Raw genomic sequence first — 12,508 nt, 5'->3', positions numbered from 1 at the left:
AGGACTTCAATTTGTTCATGTCGAAGTACTGCGCATGCGCCATCCGGTGGCCGGGAATGGTTCTGGACGAGGGGTGGTCCTGGACGAGGGAGTTCTGGATAAGGGAGTTTCAACTTGTACTTGACGGATCTACCGTCCATACGATGCAAAGAGCTGCAGTTTGAACTGGAACCTTATTATTTTACTGAGAAACCTAGGGGCAAGAGATGAGGCCAGTGGAGAAGAACAAGACGCAGATTGAATAAAGTCGGCGGAAATACGTGGTTAAACCAAGAGGTAGTGACACAATTTAAACCAAATAAATTGCTGGAGGGAGGAAAGAGCGAGAAGTAAGACCATAGTATTAAGGCTCTGGGAATGATTGCACAAAGAGCAATATATACAGTATGTATAAAAAGTAGAGTATGATTTGGTGAAGAGCTTGTTTTTAATGAAGCGAAAACATTACCTGCTTGGTTTCCTGAGTTGCTCCTCCATCCACAAGCTGCCCAGTTGCAGGATCCATCCCCAGCTGCCCGGAAATGTACACGGTTCGATCCACCAACACAGCTTGGCTGTAGGATACAGTTACAAAAGCACAGAATGGTCAGAGCCCTACAGCATACCACACTATGGGCCCAAGTTTCCACAAGAAAAAAAACGGGCGCCCCTCAGAGCTGGGCGCCCGTTTTTCGCGCCTAAAAAAATCCTCGGTATTCTCCACCTACTTACAGGTCCTCTGGCCCTCGGCGCAGCCAGCACGAGCTGTGGGGGGGGGGGGGCGGAGCCAGGTCCCGGCGCTGAAAACAGTGCCGGGACCTCTGCACATGCGCGCTACAGTCACAACTGTGTGGGAGGGGCCCGAAGCACGCAGCCCCTAGCCCTGGCTGAATGGCCTCACTGGGGCTGCGTGAATAAGGCTCCTCCCACGGCCAGCTCCTGCTCCCCGCCCCGACAAGACCCGACACCCGCTACCCTCTCCCCCCGCCGACCAGACCCGACCCGACACCCGCTTCCCCCCCCCCCCCCACCCACCACCACCGACACCCGCTCCCCACCGCCCCCCCGACTGGCGCTCCTGTTCCCCGACCCGACCCCCCCTGGACCTGACTCCCGGACTGAATCCGATCTGACCTCTCCCTTCCCCCGCCCCCACCCCCCCCGCTCTCTCTCTCCCTCTCTCCCTCCCCCTCTCTCTCTCTTCCCCCCCCTCTCTCTCTCCCTCCCCCCCCTCTCTCTCTCTCTCCCTCCCTCCCTCTCTCTCTCTCTCTCCCTCCCTCCCTCCCCCCTCTCTCTCTCTCTCTCTCTCCCTCCCCCCCTCCCCCCTCCTCTCCCTCTCTCCCTCCCCCCTCCTCTCCCTCTCGCCCTCCCTCCCCCCCTCCCTCCCTCTCTCTCCCTCCCTCTCATTCCCTCCCCCCCGCTCTCTCTCTCTCCCTCCCTCCTCTCTCCCTCTCTCTCCCCTCTCTCTCTCTCTCTCTCCCTCCCTCCCCTCTCTCTCTCTCTCTCTCTCTCTCTCTCTCTCTCTCCCTCCCCCTCTCTCTCCCTCCCCCCCTCTCTCTCCATCCCTCCCCCCCCTCTCTCTCCATCCCTCCCCCCCCTCTCTCTCCATCCCTCCCCCCCTCTCTCTCCATCCCTCCCCCCCCTCTCTCTCTCTCCATCCCTCCCCTCTCCCCTCCCTCCCCTCTCCCTCCCTCCCCTCTCTCTCCCTTCCCTCCCCTCTCCCTCTCTCTCTCTCTCTCTCTCTCTCCCTCCCTCCCCTCTCTCTCCCCCCTCCCTCTCTCTCTCTCTCTCTCTCCCTCCCCTCTCCCTCCCTCCCTCCCCTCTCCCTCCCCTCTCTCTCCCCTCTCTCTCCCCTCTCTCTCCCTCCCTCCCCTCTCTCTCCCTCCCTCCCCTCTCTCTCCCTCCCTCCCTCCCCTCTCTCTCCCCCCCACTCCTCCCGCTCAGCGACATGAACGGCTTTCTCCCCCACTCCTCCCGCTCAGCGGCACGAACGGCTGCAGAATTCTCCCTGGCTGAAGCACTTTCACACAGGTAGGAAGATGGTTTATTTAATCTTTTCTTGGCTTATAAATGTTTATTCAGGTTGGATTTATTTGTATAATATTTGTAGAAGTATAAATAAGGATTTATTGTAGAATTTAATGAGTTCCCTTCCCCCCCCACCCCTCGTTCTGGACGCCTAATTTGTAACCTGCGCCTGATTTTTTAATGTGTAGAACAGGTTTTTTCAGTTCTACAAAAATCTTCACTGGCTCCATTCTACTTTAGTTTGGAGTACATTTTCACTGTGGAAACTTTGAAATCAGGCGTCAGTGGCCGGACACGCCCCCTTTTGAAGAAAAAATTGTGTTCTAAACTAGAACTGTTCTACCTGACTAGAACTGCAGAAAAAAAAATGTGGAGAATTGCGATTTCTAAAATAGTCCGTTCTCCACCAGTTGCTCCTAAAAATCAGGCGCAAATCATGTGGAAACTTGGGCCCATTAATACACTAAGCAGAGGCTCCAAGCTCTAGAATTCCCTCCGCCTCTCTACCTCTCCTCCTTTAAGATGCTCCATCCAAAACCTACCACTTTGACCAAGCTTTTGGTCACGGCAAACAAGCCAAAGGTGGGCAGAGGAAACATTACAGAGACACCCTCAAAGCCTCCCTGATAAAGTGCAACATCCCCACCGACACCTGGGAGTCCCTGGCCAAAGACCGCCCTAAGTGGAGGAAATGCATCCGGGAGGGCGCTGAGCGCCTCGAGTCTCATCACCGAGAGCACGCAGAAATCAAGTGCAGGCAGCGGAAAGAGCGTGCGGCAAACCAGACTCCTCACCCACCCTTTCCCTCAACGACTATCTGTTCCACCTGTGACAGGGACTGTGGTTCTCGTATTGGACTGTTCAGCCACCTAAGGACTCATTTTAAGAGTGGAAGCAAGTCTTCCTCGATTTCGAGGGACTGCCTATGATGATGATAATATCTCCTTATGTGGTTTGGTGTCAAATTTTGTTTGATAACGCACCTATGAAGCGCCTTGGGTCATTTTACTATGTTAAAAGGTGGGATATAAAGGCCTCTGAGACAGCTCTCCCAACTTTGGCACTAGTCCCCCGATTTTAGTGATGGGAACTTTTGAGGGATGATACCGTTGTGTGCGCCTTTCTCGTCCTAAATCGATGCCTAACAATTAATGTTAGTGGACTGTTATATACTCACAAAAGCTTCCACTGAATCATATCACTTAGAATTGTATGGCCACACATACCAGGAAGCTCTCGGATTGAATCCACAGTCTTATATTCGTTCGTGGGATGTTTGCATTGCTGGCAAGGCCGGCATTTATTGCTCATCCCTAATTGTCCTTGATAAGGTGGTGGTGAACTGCCTTCTTGAACCGCTGCAGTCCATGTGGTGAAGGTACTCCCACAGTGCTGTTAGGGAGGGAGTTCCAGGATTTTGACCCAGCAACGATGAAGGAATGCAGATATATTTCCAAGTCAGTATGGTCTGTGATTTGAAGGGGAACTTGGGAGGTGATGGTGTTCCCATGCGCCTGCTGCCCTTGTCCTTCTAGGCGGTAGAGGTCGCGGGTTTGGGAGCTGCTGCCGGAGAAGCCATGGCGAGTTGCTTCAGTGCATCTTGTAGATGGGACACACTGCAGCCACGGTGCGCCGGTGGTGGAGGGAGTGAATGTTGAAGGTGTTGGATGGGGTGTCAATCAAGCAGTCTGCTTTGTCCTGGATGGTGTCGAGCTTCTTGAGTGTTGTTGGAGCTGCACTCATCCAGGCAAGTGGAGAGTGTTCCATCAAACTCCTGACTTGTGCCTTGGAGATGGTGGAAAGGCTTTGGGGAGACAGGAGGTGAGACACTCGCCACAGAATACCCAGCCTCTGACCTGCTCTTGATGCCACAGTGTTTATGTGGCATTGATGACGAGATTCAACATCGCCTCCAGTGCACCAGTGCAGCCTTCGGCCGCCTGAGGAAAAGAGTGTTCGAAGACTAGGCCCTCAAATCTGCCATCAAGCTCATGGTCTACAGGGCTGTAGTAATACCTTCCCCTCCTGTATGGTTGAGGGACATGGACCATGTACAGTAGACACCTCAAGTCGCTGGAGAAATACCACCAACAATGTCTCCGCAAGATCCTGCAAATCCCTTGGGAGGACAGACGCACCAACGTTAGTGTCCTCGACCAGGCCAACATCCCCAGCATTGAAGCACTGACCACACTTGATCAGCTCTGCTGGGCAGGCCACATTGTTCGCATGCCAGACACAAGACTCCCAAAACAAGTGCTCTACTTGGAACTCCTTCACGGTAAACGAGCCAAAGGTGGGTAGAGGAAACATTACAAGGGCATCCTCAAAGCCTCCCTGATAAAGTGTAACATCCTCACTGACACCTGGGAATCCCTGGCCAAAGACTGCCCTAAGTGGACAAAGTGCATCCAGGAGGGCTCTGAGCACCTCGAGTCTCGTTGCTGAGAGCATGCAGAAACCAAGCGCAGGCAGCGGAAGGAGCGTGCGGCAAACCAGTCCCACCCACCCTTTCCCTCAACGACTATCTGTCCCACCTGTGACAGGGACTGTGGTTCACGTATTGGACTGTTGAGCCACCTAAGGACTCATTTTTGGAGTGGAAGCAAGCCTTCCTCGATTCCAAGGGACTACCTATGATGATGATTATGTGGCTAGTCCAGTTAAGTTTCTGGTCAATGGTGACCCCCCCCCAGGATGTTGATGGGGGATTCGATGATAATAATGCGGTTGAATGTCAATGGGCAGTGGTTAGACTCTCGTTTACTGGAGATAGTTACAATGGCAGTTGGAGCGTTACAATGAACAATCTATACATCGGCCTGGATTTTGCATTAATAACAACAGTGAGGCTATCAGTGCTCATGTTTATTGTGCAGTAAATCAGAGAGCAACTTCCGGAGTTCAGGCATGCACAGTTAAATGAGGAAATCCAGAAGTTGCGGTCGGAGTTATCCTGCTGCTCCACAGGCTGCACCGTAATACATGTAACGGCCTGAAGCTGGGCTCCTTACCCATTTGTTACCCACTAAAGCATGCCGAGAAAAAGTTAGGACTGGTGCTTTCAGAAGTGAATTTTTAACAGCGTGATAATTACTGCTGAACAACCTCTCCGGCCCATAAAATTTGATTTTACAAGCCAGGAGTTTCATTCAGTCATAAGTTAATTAGTGTTGGAGATTTTACAAAAATGAAAATCATTTTTTTTTACTTTTACTGTCCGTCTCTCTCTTAATCGCATCTGTCTTTCCCAATCTTTATTTCGGTTTCTGTGCATGATTTAAATTTAATTTATACTTCCTGGTTTCATCATAGGCAGTCCCTCGGAGTCGAGGATGACTTGCTTCCATACTAAAATGAGTTCTCAGGTAACTGAAGAGTCCAATGCGGGAATTACAATCTCTGTCACAGGTGAGGCAGACGGTTGGATGAACGGGTAGGAGGCCCGAGTTGCCACGCGTTCCTTGCGCTGTCGACGCTTGGCTTCAATATGTTCTCGGCTACAAGACGCGAGGGGTTCAGCGTCTTCCCGGATGCTCTTCCTCCACTTTGGGCGGTCCTGGGTCAGGGATTCCCAGGTGTCGGTGGGGATGTTATATTTTTCCAAGGAGGCTTTGAGGATGTCCTTCCAAGTGTTTCCTCTGCCCACCTGGGGCTCGCTTGCCATGTTGGAGCTCCGAGTAGAGCGCTTGTTTTGGGAGTCTCGTGTCAGGCATGCGGACAATGTGGCCCACCCAACGAAGCTGATCGAGTGTGGTCAGTGCCTCGATGTTGGGGATGTTGGCCTGAGTGAGAACACTGACGGTGTGCCTATCCTGCCAATGGATTTGCAGGATCTTGCGGAGACAGCGTTGGTGGTACTTCTCCAGTGTTTTGAGGTGCCTGCTGTACATAGTCCATATCTCTGAGCCATACAGGAGAGGGGGTATACCACTGCTCTGTAGACCATGAGCTTGGTGCCGGGTTTGCGGTCCTGATCTTCAAACACTCTCTTCCTCAGGCGACCGAAGGTTGCACTGGCACACTGAAGCCGGTGTTGGACCTCGTCGTCGATATCTGCCCTTGTTGACAGTAGATTCCTGAGGTATGGTAAATGGTCCACGTTGTCCAAGGCCTCATCGTGGATTTTGATAATCGGAGGGCAGTGCTGTGTGGCGGGGGAAGGTTGGTAGAGGACCTATGTCTTACGGATGTTTAGTGTAAGGCCCATGTTCTCGTACGCCTCGGTGAAGGTGTTGACGATGGCTTGGAGTTCGGCCTTGAAGTGTGTGCAGGTGCAGGTGTCGTCTGCATACTGTATTTCGATGATGGAGGATGGGATGACCTTGGATCAGGCCTGGAGATGGCGGAGGTTGATCAGATTCCTATTTGTCCTGTAATTTAGCTCCACTCCAGCGGGGAGCTTGTTGAGGGCGAGATAGAGCATTGCAGCAAGGAAGATCAAGAGCGTTGGTGCGATGACACAGCCTTGCTTGACCCCGGTCTGAACGTGGAATGGGTCTGTGGTGGATCCGTTGGTCAGGATCACAGCTTAAATGTCATCGTGGAGCAGGAGGAGAATGGAGACAAACTTTTGAAGGCAGCCGAATCTGAGGAGGACGCTCCATAATTCCTCATGGTTGACAGTGACGAAGGTTTTTGTGAGGTCGAAGGCGGCCATGTGCAGGGGTTGGTGCTGTTCCCTGCATTTCTCTTGTATCTGCTGCGCGGTGAAGATCATGTCCATTGTGCCTCTTCGTGGGCAGAATCCGCATTGCGACTCTGGGAGGAGTTCTTCAGCCACAGGAAGGCGGTGATTCAGGAGGATTCTTACGATGACTTTCACAGTGGTCGACAGCAGGGAGATTCCTCTGTAGTTACCACAGTCGGACTGGTCACCTTTCTTGAAGATGGTCATAATTACAGCGTCTCGGAGATCTCCTGGCATGATCTCCTCCTTCCAGATAAGAGAGATGAGTTCATGGATCCGTGCCAGTAGTGTTTCTCCGCCATGTTTTACTGCTTCGGCAGGGATTGCATCTGCTCCTGATGACTTGTTGTTCTTCAGTTGTCGGATGGCCTTTTCAACCTCGTGCCGGGCTGGGGTTGTGCTGAGATTGTGGCAGGTGGCATGCTGCGGAATGGAGTCAAGGACACTCACGTCGAAGACAAGAGTCTCGGTTGAGGAGATCCTTGAAGTGCTCCTTCCAGCGGGCAATGACTGCTTCTCTGTCCTTGATGAGTACCTCTCCGGTGGGGCCTTGGGCCGTAGGTCGTCTTGATTGTGAAGAATTCTCACACGTCGTGGTTATCGGCTAGCTTCTGGATTTCTTGAACTTTCTCCACCCACCATCTATCCTTTAGGTCGCGGGTTTTCTGTTGGACCTCGGCCTTCAGACGCATGTAGAGCTGCTTTCTTGCCCTCGAGTTGCGTTGCTGCTTCCAGTCCAAGAATGCGTTTGCGGCATATTAACTCCTGGATCTCCTGGTCGTTCTCGTCGAACCAATCTTGGTGTTTCCTGGTTGAGTGACCGAGCGTCTCTTCGGGTTGACCAGACACTGTGGACACTCTGCGTCTCTGGGTCACTGGGAGTCAGGTTGGTAGCGAGGCACTGGCTGAATAGGGCTTTCTTAGCAGGATCTTTGAGTGCACTGGCGTTGATATTCCTGATTTAGACTCTTCGTGTCTCAGTGAGGATTCCCCAATCAGATTGGTTGACCATAAGGAACATAAGTACATAAGAAATAGGAGGAGTAGGCCAGTTGGCCCCTCGAGCCTGCTCCACCATTCAATAAAATCATGGCTGATCTGATCTTGGCCTCAACTCCACTTCCCTGCCCTAACCCCATAACATTCAACTCCCCTTTCGTTCAGAAATCTGTCTATCTCCATCCTAAATATATTCACTGACGCAGCCTCCACAGCTCTTTTGGGTAGAGAATTCCAAAGATTCACAACCCTCAGGAGAAATTCTGCCTCATTTCAGTTTTAAATGGGCGATCCATTATTCTTAAACTATGCCCCCTAGTTCTAGATTCCCCCACGGGGGGAAACATCCTCTCTGCATCTACCCTGTCAAGCCCCCTCAGAATCTTACACATTTCAATAAGATCACCTCTCATTCTTCTAAACTCCTCGCTACTGCTTCCTTAATAATGGATTCCAGCATTTCTCCAACAACAGCTGTTAGGCTAGCTGGTCTATAGTTTCTTGCTTTCTGTCTTCCTCCTTTCTTAAATAGGAGCGTTACATTTCTAATCCACTGGGACCTCTCCAGAATCCAGGGAATTTGGGTATTTTTGTTGATTACAAGAGCCACACTGTTTCTTGCCCTACTCACAGACGTCACAGATCCCCTGTGGAAGGCGCGAGGCTGGATCAGATGCCAGGTTAGAGCAAGTCTCGGCTTTAAAGCCCTCAAAATCTCTGTGGGCCATTGTCAGCGAGGCGAACAGAGAGCGCCGTTCCTTCGCTGCTGACAGCAAAATCAAGGACAATGTAGCTCAGAGATGAAAAAAGGCCACTTTGGTAAGGTGACTGTGGAACTGAATCCCATAATAATAGGAGACGGGGAAGAGAAAAGTACAAAGAAATACTGAACAATGGTTAAATAAAATGATATATCTATAACCTCCACTCATGGAACAATGTCGGTAATTTGTTACTGATCACATGGCACTAGCAATTGACCAGCTTTGTTAAACAGTTACTGGATATTTAATGGCAAATAAAAAGACAGGCGAAGAAGTGATTTAACTAACATTGCAAAATCTGCACTATACACATTGCACAATTCTGGATTTATTCCAGTTGTGACGGTCACGTGCAAAACTCAATTTAGTCGCAGTTTTACTGCAATTAAAAAAAAACACACCAGATAGGTCCATTTGTAACTGAGGGCAACAAGGCTGTTTCGGCTATTTAAGCCCTATTGTGAACCTTTAATACCATGCTGTGAGCAAGTACAGCAGGAGCGGCAAGGTCGGGGCGAAGGAGCGGAGAAAGATTGTAGAGGGACGTGATTGAGGCCCAGGAGAGGCGTGAGTTTGGGGCCAGAGGCCCAGGGGCAGCACGGGCCAGCCCACACTGCGATATGTGTGCGCACTAGGTCCGTGCAGCAGAGCTGGTCTCTAGTCGTCCTGGTTAACCCTTGCCACTGGACCAAGACCTAGCTCCGTCAAGCCCGTGTGGTGGCTGGTGTGCAACAGCCACCCCACGTTAAAAGAATCCATGCACAGGCATCTTCCGCTCTTCAGGATGTAGTTCAGGACCTGGAATATTTGGTCCTTCAATAAAACATCATCCTTTTTTCGCGTGGAAGCAAGTCATCCTCGTTTCGAGGGACCGCCTATGATGACGACTTTACAGGGCTCCTGCTGGCTGCTATCCCAACTTTAGCAGTCACTCTGCAAGGTAACGGATGCAGCAATTTACACGGGATTTGACACTAGCATCGAGGGTAGGTGTGGAATACGCATTCTTTAATATGGGTGCACATATGCTGATAACACACAAAACAGGAGACTACTACGATAACTTGCATTTATATAGCACCTTTATACACGCCTCTGAGTCAGAAGGTTGTGGGTTCAAGTCCGACTCCAGGGACTTGAGCACATAAATCTAGGCTGACGCTCCCAGTGCAGTGCTGAGGGAGTGCTGCACTGTTGAAGGTGCCGTTGTTCGGATGAGACGTTAAACCGAGGTCCCGTCTGCTCTCTCAGGTGGATGTAAAAGATCCCATGGCCACTATTGCAAAGAACAGCAGGGGAGTTATCCCCAGTGTCCCGACTAATATTTATCCCTCAAATCAACGGAGATGAGGAGAAATTTCTTCTCTGAGGGTTGTAAATCTGTGGAATTCACTGCCGCAGAGAGCTGTGGAAGCTGGGACACTGAATAAATTTAAGACAGATTTCTTAACCGATAGGGGATAAGGGGTTATGGGGAGCGGGCAGGGAAGTGGAGCTGAGTCCATGATCAGATCAGCCATGGTCTTGTTAAATGGCGGAGCAGGCTTGAGGGGCCGTATGGCCTACTCCTGCTCCTATTTTCTGATAACAAAAACAGATTATCTGGCCATTATCACATTGCTGTTTGTGGGAGCTTGCTGTGCATTGCTGTTTGTGGGAGCTTGCTGTGCGTAAATTGGCTGCCGCGTTTCCCACATTATAACACCTCAAAATGACTTAATTGGCTGTAAGACGCTTTGAGACGTCTGGTGGCCGTGAAAGGCGCTATATAAATGAAAGTTCGTTCTTTCTTAAAACGCCCCAAAGTGCTGCACAGCAGCGATTATCAAACAAAATTAGATACCGAGCCACATAAGGAGATATTAGAAAAGGCTTTAAGGAGCTTCTTAAAGGTGGAAAGAGACGTGAAGAGGCGGAGAGGTTTGGGAAGGGAATTCCAGAGCTTAGGGCCCAGGCAGCTGAAAGCACAGCCACCAATGGTGGAGCGAAGGAAATCGGAGGCCAGAATTGGAGGAGCGCAGTGATCATCGTGCACTGTATTTCCCCATCATCTGCGTCCTCGTGACGCTGTGTTCCTGGTGATCAGCATTGCCATAAAAAAAATAGAATTAACAGCAATCTCAAGCCGCTGGTTGAAGATTTACTGTTACTTGGTGACGGCTAGCAAGGAGCTTAAAAACCACAGGTGGTTAATGTTATGTATTGAATAAAGAGACTGACCAGATACTGTGAGCTAAAAATAAAGTGTGACCGTAGTCTTTTATTGCAGGTTTCCAGAGTGCCTCTCCAGTCTGTGAGGCCTCCTTAAGGATTGTGGGATCCCTGGGGACTCCAGGGGATGAGCACTCTGGTGGTTAAACAAGGTATTTACAGATTTACATATATAACAGTTAAGGTGTGCTATTGTGAAAAATTGGACCGGTTCAGATCATCAACCATGAGACAGACTTGCATTTATATAGCGCCTTTCAAGACCACCGGATGTCTCAATGCACTTTGCAGCCAATGAAGTACTTGGAGTGTAGTCATTGTTGTAATGTGGGAAACGTGGCAGCCAAGTTGCGCACAGCAATGCGAGAGCGGAGCAAATGTTAACATCACTCAGACACGCAGCATGTACAGTTCATCCCGACACATCCCAAAAGCATTTTAAGAGATTAATTTCTGCAACACGCTATCAATTTTTAAAAACTATTAATGTGCAAGCCCTGCTGCCAATTTTCCCCTGCCGTCATTGTATTTTTTGGAGATCATCTTTCGAAGACCAGGCCCTCAAAACTGCCACCAAGCTCATGGTCTACAGGGCTGTCGTGATACCCGCCCTCCTGTATGGCTCAGAGACATGGACCATGTACAGTAGTCACCTCAAGTCGCTGGAGAAATACCACCAACGATGTCTCCGCAAGATCCTGCAAATCACCTGGGAGGACAGACGCACCAACATTAGAGTCCTCGACCAGGCCAACATCGAAGCACTGACCACACTCGACCAGCTCCACTGGGTGGGCCACATTGTCCGCATGCCTGACACAAGACTTCCAAAGCAAGCGCTCTACTCAGAACTCCTACATGGCAAGCGAGTCCCAGGTGGGTAGAGGAAACGTTTCAAGGACATCCTCAAAGCCTCCTTGATAAAATGCAACATCCCCACCGACACCTGGGAGTCCCTGGCCAAAGACCGTCCTTAGTGGAGGAAGTGCATCCGGGAGGGCGCTGACCACCTCGAGTCTCATCGCCGAGATCGTGCAGAAAGCAAGCGCAGGCAGCGGAAGGAGCGTGCGGCAAACCAGACTCCCCACCCACCCTTTCCTTCAACCACTGTCTGTCCCACCTGTGACAGAGACTGTAATTCCCGAATTGGACTGTTCAGTCACCTGAGAACTCACTTTTAGAGTGGAAGCAAGTCTTCCTCGATTTCGAGGGACTGCCTATGATGATGATGATTTGTTGCAGGGGGGCGAGGGGAAGTTAGTACAAGATTAGGACACAAGACCAGGATAATTATAGGTACAATGAGGGGGCGGTGGAAGAACTCCTTCTTGCAAAGTTAAATCCCAATTAAACTTTGTGTAGTTCCTTAGTTTTGTTTCCATCAATATTTCAAAAATAAACATGGATGTTCTCAAAACTCAAGTTGTAGGAAATCACGTCTAGCAGTTCCACAGACATTCGAAACTCAAAAGATCACTGATGCACAAGTGGGATACTTTACTGGTTCCAACACCAGCCACGTGATCATCAATTTAGTGCCAAATTCAGGGGGAGTTTAATGCTGTGGGCCTGTGCTCACCAAACGTTGGATTCACATGACCCAAACTCATGCCACATAGAGCCCTCAACAGCCAAAGGAGTATATTTTCATCCCATCAGCCAGATCTCACCGAGATAAAAGAACTGCCTTGCCAGTGTCAGATGTGCCTTAGTGGGCAGCCCCCATTGCCTCGGAGTCAGAAGGTTGCGGTTCAAGTCCCACTCCAGGGACTTGAGCACAAAAATCTAGGCTGACACTCCCAGCGCAGTGCTGAGGGAGCGCCTCACTGTCAGAGGT

The 12,508-nt window shown here is 50.5% G+C and overlaps 1 protein-coding gene across 1 annotated transcript in view; it reads right to left on the bottom strand.

Moving 5' to 3' along the window:
* rida (reactive intermediate imine deaminase A homolog) overlaps positions 1-12,508 on the bottom strand; it is a 62,670-nt gene that overhangs the window by 36,294 nt on the left and 13,868 nt on the right. Inside the window, exon 2 of the mRNA XM_070896630.1 lies at positions 449-554. Coding sequence (XP_070752731.1) covers positions 449-554 — 106 coding nt within the window. The remainder of the gene's footprint in view (positions 1-448; positions 555-12,508) is intronic.

The sequence above is a fragment of the Pristiophorus japonicus genome, chromosome 1 (assembly GCF_044704955.1).
Source record: "Pristiophorus japonicus isolate sPriJap1 chromosome 1, sPriJap1.hap1, whole genome shotgun sequence".
NCBI lineage: Eukaryota > Metazoa > Chordata > Chondrichthyes > Pristiophoridae > Pristiophorus > Pristiophorus japonicus.
The sequence above is the reverse complement of the archived record's forward strand: the minus strand, read 5'-3'. Positions and strand labels throughout refer to the sequence as shown.